The sequence below is a fragment of the Peromyscus eremicus genome, chromosome 1 (assembly GCF_949786415.1).
Source record: "Peromyscus eremicus chromosome 1, PerEre_H2_v1, whole genome shotgun sequence".
In the NCBI taxonomy this organism is placed as follows: domain Eukaryota; kingdom Metazoa; phylum Chordata; class Mammalia; order Rodentia; family Cricetidae; genus Peromyscus; species Peromyscus eremicus.
The window spans coordinates 191,952,864-191,968,087 of NC_081416.1; the positions used below are offsets into that span (position 1 = coordinate 191,952,864).

Below are 15,224 nucleotides of genomic sequence, written 5' to 3' on the forward strand. Positions count from 1 at the left end.
TGGCACCAGATAGATTTTTATAATCTGCTCCACTATACACCATGGTAAAATCATACAGTCAGTGTAAACAGCATTATTGGTGTTCCCTGAAGTTTTGTTCTCTGTTCTCTGTGTTCTAGCATCTCCATGGCTGTCACTCTATACAGGCACAAGAAGCAGGTTCAACACATCCACTGCACTCATTTTCACAAAAATCTTCCATGAGTCTAGAGCCACCCAGAGCATCCTGGGCCTAATATCCAGCTTTCTAGCATTTTATACCATCTCCACATTCTTGGATGCCTGTATTGCTCATTTTGTTAATTCAAACTGGTGGCTGATGGACATCACCGCTTTAATCTTTATGTGTTTCCCCACCATGTACTTACTCCCTTGTCCCTATGCCTCATAGCTCCTCTGTGTTCGGGTCCTGTTTTGTTTAGAATGCAAAAGAAAGAATAACCAAGTTCCCTAAACTTACCAGAAGTATGTAACTTATGTGGTTTTACATAGTATCTAACTTTTAATTATTCTTGCTTTCAACATATCAATACAGATTTATGGAGGATATTATCTGTCATTCTAAGTCCAAACTTCTTTTGTATGTACCTTATTTGGTACATAATTCTTCACTTAGTTGAATGTCTTGAATATGTGAGAATAGAAGTCAATAAAGCTGTGTGTTCTTACCCATAGTTATGATGTTTTGTTAACAAATATCTTGCTTAGTGTTTCTTCAAAGAAAATGAATGATTTTGTTTTGAAGTGTTGAAAGTCTGCTCTACAGATAAGAGAATAAGTGTAGAAAAATGTGCAGTTTGGTGAGTAAAAGGGTATGTGTTTGAAGCATGAGTGCAGAGAACACAGGTTGAGGTTGAAGAGATTGGTTCCGTTAAAGAGAAGCACCATGTTTTGCTCTGGACAATGGGGCAGATATAATTATGCAAGAGTCTACTACCTCAATCCTCCAATTTTTGAAAATATAATTTCATTTAAAGGAAGCCCCTGCATTGAAAATGATACTGAAGTAGTTTCCTGCTGAAAAACAACTGTGTAGGAAATTATTTTTCAGCTTCATTTATTTTAGCTCTCAGAGACCACTGTAACTGTGGCAGAAGAGGGCAGAGCACATATTGATGTATCAGCACAACTTGGGCGTATCATTTTCATGGTTCTGATTTTGAAGACTTCCAATGTGCATATAGGGTCATACTGGCTGACATGAAGGTTTTAAAAGTCTGAGAAAACCAGGCAACAAGTACAGGATCATATGTGTTGAAACAAAATCTTAGGAGTCCATTGTTTGAAACTCTGGAGATGAAATCTCTTTTGAAATAGAGACGTTGGTGTATGGGCAATGCCAAGGTCCTGGGATAGTCATCAAAGAAATTTATAGCCTTGAAGAGGAGCCAACCCAGGTGAGAAGTTTTCTGTTCTCCAAGACAAAACTGCAGCAGATGCTACACGAAGGTATTTGAGGCCAAATGATGCCACAAAGAACCCTAGATGTTGCAGAAGTTATTGTCTGCTCTGAGGGATTTTAGTCTGGTTCTTCCAAGTGACCCTTGTTAGCCTCTACTCCTACCTTTTGGAACAGGAAAGTTCACTGTGTTCCATTGTATACTGGAAACGTGTAACTAGATTTTCATCTAATAATAGCTCTCAGTTGAGATGTTGCCTCCACTTTCAGAAGAGACTTTGGAGTTTGTTATTTTAAACAATGCTAGAACTTAAAGATTTGAGACTGTTCCAGGTGAACAAAATTTGTTTTTCATTATGATATACTCATGAGTCCCTGAGGACCTTGGTGTATTGTTATACATAAAATGAGTATATTTGCATGTCAAGTTGAGAAAGGAAAGACTTTAAGTAGTTTTACATTTACTTATTGTATATCTGTGTGAGCAAACATGTGCACGAGTTGAGTGTGTATGTGTGTGTGTGCGTGCATATTTGCATATGTGTTTGTTTATATATATATATGAGGAGGGGAGTGAGTGGTATGGTATTGTGATATTTTATCTAGCATTCATGTTGAGGTCAATGGAAAACCTGAAATAGTGATTCTCTCCTTCTATCATGTGGGTTTGAGGATTCAAACACAAGTTGTCAGACTCAGCAGTAAGTGCCTTTGCCTGCTGGGTCATCTTACTGGCCCAAGGATGGGCTTTTTAGTCTTGACTATCAACTTGACAGGATTCAGAATTAACAGGAGACACAAATATGCATATGTCTGTGAGGGTGCAGCCAGAGCGGTTTATCTGAGGATGCAAGACTGACCCTAAATATGACTGACTAGATATCCTAGGCTGAGTTTCTGTCCTAAAGCAAAAAGAGAACATGGACCATTAAGATGAGTCAGTATGTAAAGGCAGTTGCTCCAAGTCTGATGACTTGAGTTGGATTTTTTGTGCCTATATGGTGGAAGGAGAGAATCAACTCTTGAAGTTTTTCTCTAACCACCACACATGTTGTGAGTACATCTGTATGTACAGTCTGTATATATATATAAAGATACAGACTGTACATATATATGTATACATATGTATATGTATATGTATATATATATATAGTGTGTATAAACACTGTACTGTATACTGGCTGATCAGGTCATAAGTCATATTTAAGAATATATATGTATGTGTAATAACAATTAATTATTAAAAAGGCCATGAATTTGGAACAGAGTAAGGAGGGGTATATAGGAGGTTTTGGAGTGAATTAAAAGGAGAACTGTTGTAATTATGTTCTCAAAAATTAAAAATGAAAGAAAATAAATCTGTTCTCCTCTAAAGCTGTTTTGTGAGGTGTTTGTCACCGTGATGAAAAAGTAACTGATACAGTAGTCAAAGAATTATTTCCAAAGGTGTAAATAGGCTCAGCTAATGCCTGGGTTATATATGAAACAAATAAATTTTTCTAGGGGTATATTTTTTATGTGAAAAAGTAATGGCAATTGAAAAGGGAGGATGGGCAAGGAACCCAGAGACTATGACAACATTCTATTTATCCTTGCAAAGTAGGAATCAGCTATGGACTGTGGGGAAGTATAATTGAAGAGGCCATCTTCCTCAAAGGAGAATGTTTCAGGCCCCCAATATACATGTAATATCACAGATAATGCCAAACTATATTCATACTATATTTTTTTAGACATGTATAGCTACACCCTTATTAGATTTTAATTTACATATCAGGTAAGAGAATAATAGTAACTAATAATTCAAAAGGGCAGGTAAAATAATATACCAATCAAAATTAATGTGAAAGTGGTTTTTGCCCATTAAATTGTCTACCAAACCACAGGTAGAGCACAAGTAACTTAAATCACAGTTCATGAAAATACTGTGGAGTGGTGTACCTCATATTTGTGTGATGTCTCAGCCTGGGTTGTCAGCCTTTGTTGGATGTCAGGAAGCCCTATACTAAAACTCAAAGCTCTCAGTTCAGTCCTCAGAGCTATGAGTGAGTCTTGAATCATTTTAACTTTCCCTACTCCAAACCCCTTAACCAGTGATATGTGTCCTACTTGAAAACCATCACTTTCCAAGAGGCCTGAAAGTGAAAACAGCCACCAGAGGGAGAAAGAGTATTCAGTTCAACCCCAAGGGCCTTTCATGAATTTCATGAAGCTAGTAGCTTGCCAAAAACTTCCTCTAAATCTCTATCCAGAGATTTGTGCTGTGCTAAACTTTGAAGATTGTTAATGCAGTGGTCAGTGATTAGGTCAGAGACTGTTCAACATGCTGAGAATTAACGGCCATTGGGAGCATTATGAGGGCTCTCCCCTCTGCTTTTCAAGCCTCAGGGAATGTCATAGAAGATGGAGAAAAACAGAAAGAACTAGGGTATGGGAAAGAACTCTGTGAAATGTTGTCTGCTGGTCAAATGACTGTTGAGCAAATGAATGCATAGCATCTGTGGTTATTGCATAAAACCTGGATGATATCAAGTTACTTAACAATTCAAACATGAATGGGTAACAGACTCCCAAGACCTCATGCCTAGCTGAGGAACAATGGGAAGATAGTGACTTCTGTGAGAGGGACAGTCACTATTATTTCTACTTGGTGATGCTAATTGGTTACTTAAGCCACAGTGGATGATCCCATACTCATAATTATATGGGCATCATCCATTGGATTCAGTGAGTTTAAAATATTGGTCATAAACAAACAGAAATGAAAATGAAATTAGGAAGGAGATGGATTGTGGGACCTTTTGCAAGAGTGGGAGGTAAATATGTGCCCAAAATGCATTATACACATATATGAAATTTTCAAAGAATAAATAAAAATGTTGTTTTTAAAAGTTCAACACAGTATCTTAATAATTTATGGGATTGGATTTTCTACTTAATTTGTATAACCAATGTAATATTTCACAGGCACAATCAGAGGTTACAAAGAAAATCTCTCACAAGGATGCTGGAAGGCTTATTTCCTAGATGATGCCAGATCTTGGTTAGTTCACAAATATGAATAGTACATAGCATCTGGGATGTTTAAAATGTCCAATGCAGTCTTGACAGCACGCACCGGTGTAGCGTACTTAAGACATTTGTTTTATGTTCAAAATGGCCAGTATAGTTTATCAGGCTGCTTAACTAATAGACCTAACCACAGTCAGTGGAGAAAATAGAGTCAAATCAACCCAGCCCGCAAGATATTACCTTATTTAGAGGAAGAGCTTACAATAAACGTTTATGCATGACATTAACAGTTTGTAGAATACATTGAGCAGTACTTCCACATGCCTAACACTTGTTACAGTACCCCATTGAGAGGAGAATCCTTCTGGTCTTTCCCAGAACCTCTCAAGGAATCCACATTTGTTGATATATTTAGCCCTGCACACCCAGAGCAGACCATGTTTCTCACACACTTGCCTGTACTCCAAGCTTCATCTTTAATACAAGATACTAGTAAAAATTTGTAGTATTTGTAGTATAACATGGATGGAATCTTCCCATTCAAAGGCAGAAAGAGTTGGGCTTCAGGAAAGACATATTGTAGCTCTTGGTAGCGGATAACTGTATCTGAGACCTAACAAATTGTGAGAAACAGAGGCTACAGGTACAGAGACATTTCTAGTGTCTTCAGAAGGTACTGTCACAGGGTTGGCCAAAAGGTTGAGATGGGAAAATGGTGTCTTGCCTGGGTCATTATTTTTCAAATTCCCAACTGAACAGTGTGGCTTCCTAATTTTATGCTTGGGTAGATTTAGGGAGATCTCAACAATGATTGTATCTCCTTCCAGCAATCTATATTCATCGTGTTATTATTGCCTCTTGTTCTGGTAGTGTTTAAGTCACCCTCCTGCATCAAGCCCTAGCACATGCAGCTAACGGTTCTATAGATGGGCAGTGTGAGACTGAGATAACAGCATAGGATCAAAGCAGTATGGCTACATATCTTGTGTTCATATGCATTATGTCACATTTCTACCCAGAAACAGAGATATAACCAGTATACATCACTCTTTCAGCTTCAAACGATTTTGTTGGAATACATGCATTGTGTGATATAATGGGATTTTCTGTTGGTGGGCATTTTTAAATGGCTCTGTGCTTTGATAAACACAGGTGTTATGTCACAGAGATTTTGGATCCATATCCCTGGTGATATTGGCAGCATATTCTCATCAGTATATGGACTCATACTTGGAATGCTATTAGAATAGTTTGTAGACATTGGGATTTCACTACTGTAGACTTTGTGATGATATGTGCAATAGTCAGGTTCCTGGATGAAAGATGATTCCAGAGTCCAATAAGTGTTGCTGACATCATATCAGCCTGTTCAGTCCTCAATATTCTCACCCTGCAGCTTTATTTTTCTTTTGCATGATCTGAATAGTTTTGGATCATTTTGCTAATTTTTGATAATTTAATTAAGTGAATTTTAATTATATTTTCTCCTCTCTTTTTTTGTGATACCCATATATTTTTGAATGTGTGACTTTCAGCTATAGTGTTGGCAACCTACTGGGGGCCACAATATTAATGAGAATGTACCCTCCCTCTCCCAGAAGTTATAAATTACCAATATCTTCTGACATAGAGATGAGATGCCATGCCTACCACCACACTCCATTCTAGAATTTTGTGTGGCTTGAGATTGCATGTTTTTTTTGGTATGATGTCACAACATTTGTGAGTTCATGTATGCAACTGCCCTTCTGTATTTGGTAAATGTTGATTTGTGATAGTAATTTACCACCTCTGGCTCTTATATACTTTCTCTGCCATCTTTGCAAATATGCTCTGAGCTTTGGTAGTAGAGGCTATGATGTAGATGTACTATTTAGGGCTGCATATTCTTAGTCTCTTATTCTGTGTGCCTTGACTGTTGATGAGTCTCTGTGTTAATTGCCATCTACTGTAAAATGAAGATTCTCTGTTGAGAACTGAGAAATGCACTAATTCATGAGTATAATAATAATTAATCTTGAGTTAATTTAACAGTATGTACATTTAGCAGAGCAATAATAGTAGGTTTTTGCATAGGCTTTATGACTTATATTTAGAGGATGCTAGGCATAGAGAAAAGAGGAACTGAGCAAAAACACTTACATTACATATGTATAGATGCAGAGCAGAAAGGAAGAAAGACATGGATGAAATATAATGATGCTTTCATAAGTTTTCAGACATTTGAAATCTGCAATAAAACCAACGTAAATATCTACCTGTGACCCAGAATGTCTTCCATTTCACACACTCAGCCCCTCTGTCCTACCCTGATTCAGTCTTTTGTGTTTACTATTCTTAAATTACTTGTCCACCATCTTCTCATAGAATCTCATAGAGATTCTTTGAATGATGTGGCTTGCATATGATTATTCTCCAAAAGACAAACATCTTGAATGTTGAAATGACAATATTTTAGTATGTAATAGAAATAAAGAAGAAAGATGTAATTAGAAGCTCTGTGACAGGTTCTGTATTGCATGCGCCTCCCATCCAGTGCCAATACGATGCCCAAGAGGAAGGTTAAGGCGGAGCCCAAACTATGCTCCCAGAGGCTGTTGGCCAAGCCCGCCCCTGACAAGGTGGACGCTAAGCCGAAGAAGGCCATGGGAAAGGATAAATCATCAGACAAAAAAGTGCAAACAAAAGGGAAGAGTGGAGCAAAGGGCAAACAGGCTGACATGGCTGACCAGTAAACTACAGATGTGCCTGCAGAAAACGGAGAGACTGAAAACCAGAGTCCAGCCTCTGAAGTAGAAGAGAAAGAAGCCAAGTCCGACTAACCATCCTGTAGCTAGAGTTTTCCTGCCTGGCCCACAGTCAGGACAAATCTCTCTCGCCTGCCAGTCCCACAGCCGCTCAGACCCGACCAAGTAAACACAGAGATTTATATTGGTTACAAACTGTATGGCCATGACAGGCTTCTTGCTAACTTTTCTTACAGCTTAAATTAATCCATTTCCATTAATCTATACCTTGCCACATGGCTCGTGGCTTACCGGCATCTTCACATGCTGTTTGTCATTGTGGTGGCTGGCAGTGTCTCTCTGACTCAGCCTTCCACTTCCCAGAATTATTCTCCTCCTTGTCCCACCTATACTTCCTGCCTGGCCACTGGCCAATCAGTGATTTATTTATTGACCAATCAGCAACACACTTGACATACAGACCATCCCACAGCACCATCCATCATGTCTGTCGGTGTCCCCACCTCCCTTCTTATACAATCCAGAGGAATATTTTTATCAACTATTTTGTAAATGCGAGTTTTTTAGTAGCTCTAGAAACATTCTTAAAAGGTGGGAGGAAGTCCCATCTCATCCCATTTTTTAAGTGTAAATGATTTTTTTAAGAGGTTAAATAAATCACTTGCTGGTTGTTTATTTTTTGGTACAACCAAAAAATAGCAGGACACTGAATCAGGAGAGGCATACCATAGAAGGGGCTAGTTTTATATCCTATAACACAAAGCATACTGAATGGTAATTGGAGTCTTGTGCATTTGTGTCTGGACTATTTTCAGTTATTTCTGGTCTCGTGTTTCTAGTAGAACTGTATCCTAAAAACCCACTCCTCGGTCCTTGCCCTGTCAGAACTGTCTCTGGTCATGGCAGTCCATTTTCCTAACAATTGTGATAATGTGCTGTGAAGGATTGAAATTTTGAATATGTACTGTATGTGGCATAAAATTGTGAGTCAGTGGAATTAAGGATTGTGACCATTTAATTGTTATGTGAAGTCTTAGGGAAAATTTGACAAGCTTGGGATGGAACATCACTGGAATAAGTTCATAGAGAAACAACACGTGGCTCTTTTGGGTACGTGAACACAGTGTATGACTCTTAGAGTTTGGGTCCATGTTTTAAGAATTGAAATGTCTGTGTACTCAACCAATAAAGTCTCAGTTGTGAAAGAGTTAAAAAAAAGTGAGTCATGTTCTGATCCTTTCAGGTTAGATTCTTGGCTCCTAACTCTTGTCAGATCTCTGAACTCTTACAGTGACCTGTGAATACCGTCTTGGTTCTTTGCAGTGTCTTATATTTCCAGACCCCAAGTATCTGCCATACATTTTCCCACATATCTTCTGCCAACTTCAGGATTTTGCTTCTGTTGTCAGAAACACTGCTGGGGATATGGATGCTGATGGAAGCTCCAAGGACTTGACTGTTCTTCTTGCTACCAGCTCAGCCTTCTCTATCCATAATAAAGAACAAAAAGAGGCAGCATCTTCTGCTTAGTGGAATGTTACATCATTGATGATGGAGGAATACAGGAAAAAAGTTTTTCTGACTCACTGAAAAAGAGTACTGGATAGATTTTTTCATACCTAGAAGAGGAGTATGGTATGCTTATATTCAAATTGTAAATCTGTAAACATATGCCTTGTTTAGATACACTTACTCTTTCTCAATCATGTATTTCACTGAATATATGTGAGAGGAGTTTTTCCTTTTTTCATTCCTGGTTGAGTGTAGCTATGTCCAGGCTCAGAACTGACTGGGTCTGGTAGCTTTGGAACAGCTACAGGCAAAGTGATTAGGACTTTATGAAAGAAACTGAGTTTGGAGCATTGATGTCTAGGAGCATGGGTAAGCTAAGCAAGGCTTCCTGTGTGAAAGGTTATGGCTTCACCAGCTGCTGTGATTTCAGAGTTTTATGCCTGTAGAATATAACTTCCTTAGGATGTCTATGAAATATCTACATCAACTGTAATATTCCATACATATAGAGGATGTATATGTACAGGATGCAATGCATAGGATATTATGTATCAGTCCACATGATGCCAAAAGAGGGCATATTTTGATGACAAAATATTGAGCGGCTTTTCCTCAAGACTTCATGTCACAAAAAGGCTCAGAAAAGTGGGAAATAAAGGATCAAAAGTCTAGATCCCAACAGTTTAGGTATTGTTGAATGCACATTTTGACATTTGAAGCTCTCTGAAAATCTTTTAAGATTTACCTTAGAAAGACAAATGACTTCACCCTCAAAGCATTCTGTGTTATTTGCAAAATTTGATTTTGTGAAAAAGCCTGCATTTTACATAGTTATAATGACATTGGGAATTTTGCACCCTTTATCCAGATAAAGCAGGTCCTGGACACAGTAGAGTCCTGACTCTTAAGAATGAAGGGGCTCAATGTGGGAAAACACAGAGTTATGATTGCTGTGATGTTCACCAACCATGAATTGTTACTATATAGTAGAGCAGTACAGCCATGCAAGATTGCAGAGAAGGTATAAAAAACCAGAAAGGTAGACACTAGGGCCAGGATACTCTGGGTTGCTCTGGACTCCATGGATCATCTGTGAGAAACATGAGTGCTGTAGATGTATTGGACTCGCTGCTTGTGGCTGTACAGATTGACAATCATTGAGCTGCTGGACCAAGTGATAAGGACAGAAAACAGAAGTTCTGGAAACATGAAGAAAGTTATATAAGAGGAGACTGTGACTTTGTCATGACCTACAGATGTATGGTGTTCAAATTCTGTCTCTTTTGTTTTGTTTTTCCTATTAAATTTTATGGATACATACACTGGGAAAATGACATTTACCATGATGTAAAAGACCCAGCAAACAGAAATGTAGAGACCAATGTCCCTTGGAGACTTGACTTTAAGGTTCTTCCAGCAGGAGTTTCTAGGACTGATGGTGATGGCCTGGAAGACACTCAAGAGGCAGGTGGTGACAATGGACATGCTCCTGAAAACTCTAAGAACATACAGAAAAAACTGATAGTTCCAATAATTGAAGAACTGTTTCAAACCAAAAGCTGCCACTGTGTTGGGCAATCCTTTAAAGAGAATGATTAAGGAGTTGACCATGATTAAGTGCATGAGAATCAAATCCATGGGCTTTAACTTCTTCTTCTTTTGGTAAAAGACCAGATAGTTAAAAAGAAGAGAAACGTTTCCCAATATTCCCATTGTACTCTCTGATAAGAATAATCAAATTCCCAGAGTTCATTTTGTTATTGAACAACTTTTACTTCAAATTATGCCAACAATCACTTATCAGAGTAAAATAATTGAGTAGTGGTGTACACCAAGTCAAGGTTGTCAGAATTGCTCAATACTAGAAACTTAGTGTGGTCTGCCAAGCAAGACCCTTCCATAGTCCAACTCAAAGTTATTTTGACATGAATGACAATTTCCAATGTAACTGCTGATGCCTTCAAATGTATGTCATTATGGAAAAGATTGCCATTTTACTTTTTTTCTTTCCGAGACAGGGTTTCTCTGTGTAGCTTTGCGCCTTTCCTGGCTCTCACTCTGTAGACCAGACTGGCCTTGAACTCACGGAGATCCACCTGGCTCTGCCTCCCGAGTGCTGGGATTAAAGGCATGCGCCACCACCGCCCGGCGCCATTATACTTCTTATAAAAGTCAGCATTAAGAATAGGGCAAAGTTATCCTGGGAGAAGGAATGACCAGTGAGTTACAAATGGAAAGAACACTCAATTCTACATGTCCACCAATATTAAAGAAAAATAGTATTCTGTCCCCATCTTCTCCATAGAAGAAATCCACTGTGAATGCATTTTTGTGTCAATTTTAAACAAAAAATAATAATGGTACAACCAGAAAAAGAATGTTTTTATATCATACATAAGAACGTTGATTAAATAGTAGTTAACAAATTGTATGTTAGATAATGTTATATTAAGAAGGAAGTCTTGACACTTCTGATTCTCGAAGACTCAGAAAGGAATCATCATGGTGCTGTCTGCGGAGGACAAGGCCAACGTCAAGACTGTCTGGAGCAAGATTGGCGGCCACGGTGCTGAATATGGCGCGGAGGCTCTAGAGAGGATGTTCGAAAGCTTCCCCACCACCAAGACCTACTTCCCTCACTTTGATTTGAGCCACGGCTCTGCCCAGGTCAAGGGCCACGGAGCGAAGGTCGCCGCCGCCCTGGCCACCGCCGCTGGCCACCTCGATGACCTGCCCGGTGCCCTGTCCGCTCTGAGCGACCTGCACGCTCACAAGCTGCGTGTGGACCCTGTCAACTTCAAGCTCCTGAGCCACTGCCTGCAGGTGACCCTGGCCGCCCACCACCCTTCCGAGTTCACCCCCGCGGCGCACGCTTCTCTGGACAAATTCCTTGCCTCTGTGAGCACCGTGCTGACCTCCAAGTACCGTTAAGCTGGAGCCTCAGGGATGGCTGCCTCCTGCCAGGCTTGCCTTCTGCCCAGGCCCTCCCCCCTCCCTCGCACCTGTACCTCTTGGTCTTTGAATAAAGCCTAAGTAGGAAAAAAAAAAAAAAAAAGAAGGAAGTCTTTAAACTTCACAAACACACATATTCTCACACACATCTGAATGCTCACACAGAGTTAGGGTAGAGAGAATGTGGGGAAATGATGAGTCCTCTGTAGAGATTGATAACAATGCCCAATTGAATGGAAGTGTTTCAAACATTGCAACAGAAACTTAGTAAAAACTGTATTCAATAAAAAAAATTAGGAAAAAATGTCTACTGTTACTTTTAAATGCAATGTCTGGTATCATCAATCAGTTGAATATAAAGTAAAAATTGTATGAAATAGAAACACTCTTGGTAAGGATAGGAATAACCTAGAATTTCAGGTATTGGTGATGGTGTTCACATTGCTTCATACAATTACCAAATGAAAGTCTGTGTGTAGGTGGAACAGGTATATAATTTCAGGTTGATAAACTCACATTTTTAAATGAATCTTCATAGGCACTGCTCAGAATTTACACACAAGTAATAGTTTGAAAGCAAAGATATGCACATATACATGACTTTAGCAGTAGTTATTGACTTATGTCAATACAATGCCATTCTATGCATTAATATAAATGAAACTATCAGTTTGTTCATAAATCTCAGATTCACTGCAAAACACCTGGAAAGTATATGATTTCTTACTTAAGATTCAATTAGTGAAAACAACCTCACATGAAGCAGTGCATTGGCCTCTTAAAGGTCTGTAGAAATATGAACATATGTCTAACCAATTTTACTCCTGCAAGTAACCCAATAATACTCCATTACTGATGTGATGACTTTAAATTGAAAGAAAGTTAGTTGGCTAGATCTTTTTTTCTATTGGGAGGGCAGCAGTGTTCAGAATCTTCTGCTGTAATTCAGGTTGGCCTGTCATAATCTGAAATCCTCCTGCCTCAGTACTAGGATTCCTGTAACTGCCACAACAAGCCACTCTTCTGTTTCTTGATCTATGAGATACATTGTGAGATAATTTTCATTAAAGATCTGTGAATATAGAAAGAAATGCTCAAATTCATGGATATTTGATTTAACATAAGCAGTGGCAAGGCCTTTGAGCCACTTTGAAGACAATGGGGAGCAGTTGAAGACACCCAGTGTTTGACAATCAGACATAAGGACCTGAACCCTCAGTGAAGAAAAAAAAGAGGTGATGATTTCACCTTTACTGTGAGACCTGTCAACCACTTCTGGTTCTGTCATCCCTAGGGGCATTGTACTGCTTTCCAGTGATTGATATTTGTCCTCAGAGCCAAGGGACTATTCACAAGAACACACAGTGGGGCTAGTTGTACCATATCAAGTTGTAAGAGATAAGTTCTTAAGTTTTAATTGTGTTAAGAGCTTTCCACAGTTAAATGGAAAACTGCATAGAGATGACATTCTATGAATCACTGTTATAGTGCTGTTCATTTTGTGCTTCCCACAGAATGAATAACAGTTTGATGTAGAAAATGAAATTCTCTTAATTTCAATCACAAGGTTTCAGAGCATATGTAAAAAAAATCAATTTATAAGACCATTATGGGCAATGTGGAAACTCGAGAAATAGAACATGGCAAGCCTGAAAAGAAACTTTGCACTAAGCCATGCTATGTCAGTCATATTCTTCAATGCTCAACCTATAATCTGTTACTTTTCGTAACTTACCCATGTATTTTCAACTGCTGGTGATATATACAGGTCTGTCCCCAAACTGTGATGTAATCTTACAAAAACTTCCTTTGTCCCACTTATATTTGGTGAGTATAAAAGAGACACAATATGTATTTTCATCAGATATATTTTTATTATTCCAGGAGATAAAATATGGTGCTATCTATCAAATAAATGAGTTATTGATCAATATTACTTTTACTCTCTGCTATAAAACATGAAAATTAATATATAAAAATTGCTCGACCTAGAAATTACAGTATTAAAAATCAAAGAGATGGTTAAGCTCTTACTGTTCATTCCTTATCAACAGGAGGAGCTGAGTTCAGTCTCCAGAATTCACATAAAAACCTTGGCCAAACTTATACATGATTATAACACAAACATTAGGGAATGATGGAAGGTGTAAGACACCAGGGGCAGGTTGGCTAGAAAGCTTATCATACCCTTAGAATCCTAGATAAGTAAAAGGCCCTGTCTCAAAAAAGAAGATAAAATGTGCTGTGGGATGTTCTGTATGGCAAATGTGTTGCTAATTAGTCAATAAATAAAACGCTGATTGGCCATTGGCTAGGCAGGAAGTGTAGGCGGGACAAGGAGGAGAATAAAGCTGGGAAGTGGAAGGCTGAGTCACAGAGACACTGCCAGCCACCACAATGACAAACAGCATGTAAAGATGCCGGTAAGCCACGAGCCATGTGGCAAGGCATAGATTAATAGAAATGGATTAATTTAAGCTGTAAGAACAGTTAACAAGAAGCCTGCCATGGCCATACAGTTTGTAACCAATATAAGTCTCTGTGTTTACTTGGTCGGGTCTGAGGCTGTGGGACTGGCAGGTGATAGAGATTTGTCCTGCCTGTTGGCCAGGCAGGAAAACTCTAGCAACAAAAATGTGTCTGCGGAACTACAAATGAAGATTTCTGATGCAAGTACATATCTACCCAAACAGGAGGGAAAGCCTGCATGCAAACACAGGAGCACAGGTACGTAGCAAAGATGCTAGAGTATAACTAATTTTAGCTTAGAAGTTTTGTATATTATTTCTTAGATCAAGACAAACTTAGTAATAAATCAAGACTTATGAATGACACTTAAAACATATACATTGAATCTGAAGAAGATGGAATTCAACAAACTGTGTATATTGAATGTAAAATGGTAAATATGGGCTGTAAATGCACCCTAAAGGTTATGCACCTGCCTGACATGCACAAGGCTCTATGTTCCAACAACATCAGCAATGGAAATTGGAAAACCCATCTTGAGATTTTAGCGAGATCAGAATATCACTAAGCAAAGAGAAATAACAGAAGATAGATTTGTCCTAGGCCATGATTGTTTAAAACTAACAATGACAATGTCACTTCCACTTGAACATCATGTACCCATGTTAAACAGGAAAAATAGTCTCAACAGTGGTAACTGTTGACTTTTAGGACAGACTTGTTCCTACTCCAGTCACACATGTAATGCTACCTAAAAATGTGTTCTACTTCAGAAGCAGGTCCATAACCTACTATTTTCCTCTCCCATGATTAAATTATTTTCATAGTTATGTTATAATATTTATCATAAACATTGAGCCTTTATAGCAGATTCTATGGTTGTTGTACTATAAAATTAGTTGATGCTTCATGTAAATGATGAGGGAATAGAAATCTAAATGGCATAAATACTACATTCCTGATGAAACTTCAACATCGGATTTCATTAAGCGTCACAGCGTTCGATAGGCAGGCTCAGAGAAGATTTTGATATGTTTTGCTGTATCAAGAATTAGTACAAGGTTGGGGGCACTATTCTTAGCAATTCTCCTTACAGCTCAGAAAGTCTTCCTAGCTCTCGACTGAATCCCCAC

At 38.6% G+C, this 15,224-nt stretch overlaps 1 protein-coding gene and 2 pseudogenes across 1 annotated transcript; 2 read left to right on the forward strand and 1 right to left on the reverse strand.

Annotated features, from left to right (window-relative positions):
* Positions 1 to 6,957: 6,957 nt before the first annotated feature.
* Positions 6,958 to 7,233, forward strand: LOC131894662 (non-histone chromosomal protein HMG-14-like; annotated as a pseudogene).
* Positions 7,234 to 9,501: 2,268 nt separating this feature from the next.
* Positions 9,502 to 10,419, reverse strand: LOC131903943 (vomeronasal type-1 receptor 4-like; annotated as a pseudogene).
* Positions 10,420 to 11,142: 723 nt separating this feature from the next.
* On the forward strand, positions 11,143 to 11,700 carry LOC131894644 (hemoglobin subunit alpha). Its single transcript, XM_059244955.1, has one exon. It carries the CDS (start codon positions 11,173 to 11,175, stop codon positions 11,599 to 11,601), a length of 429 nt encoding a protein of 142 aa, XP_059100938.1. The 5' UTR covers positions 11,143 to 11,172; the 3' UTR covers positions 11,602 to 11,700.
* Positions 11,701 to 15,224: the final 3,524 nt, after the last annotated feature.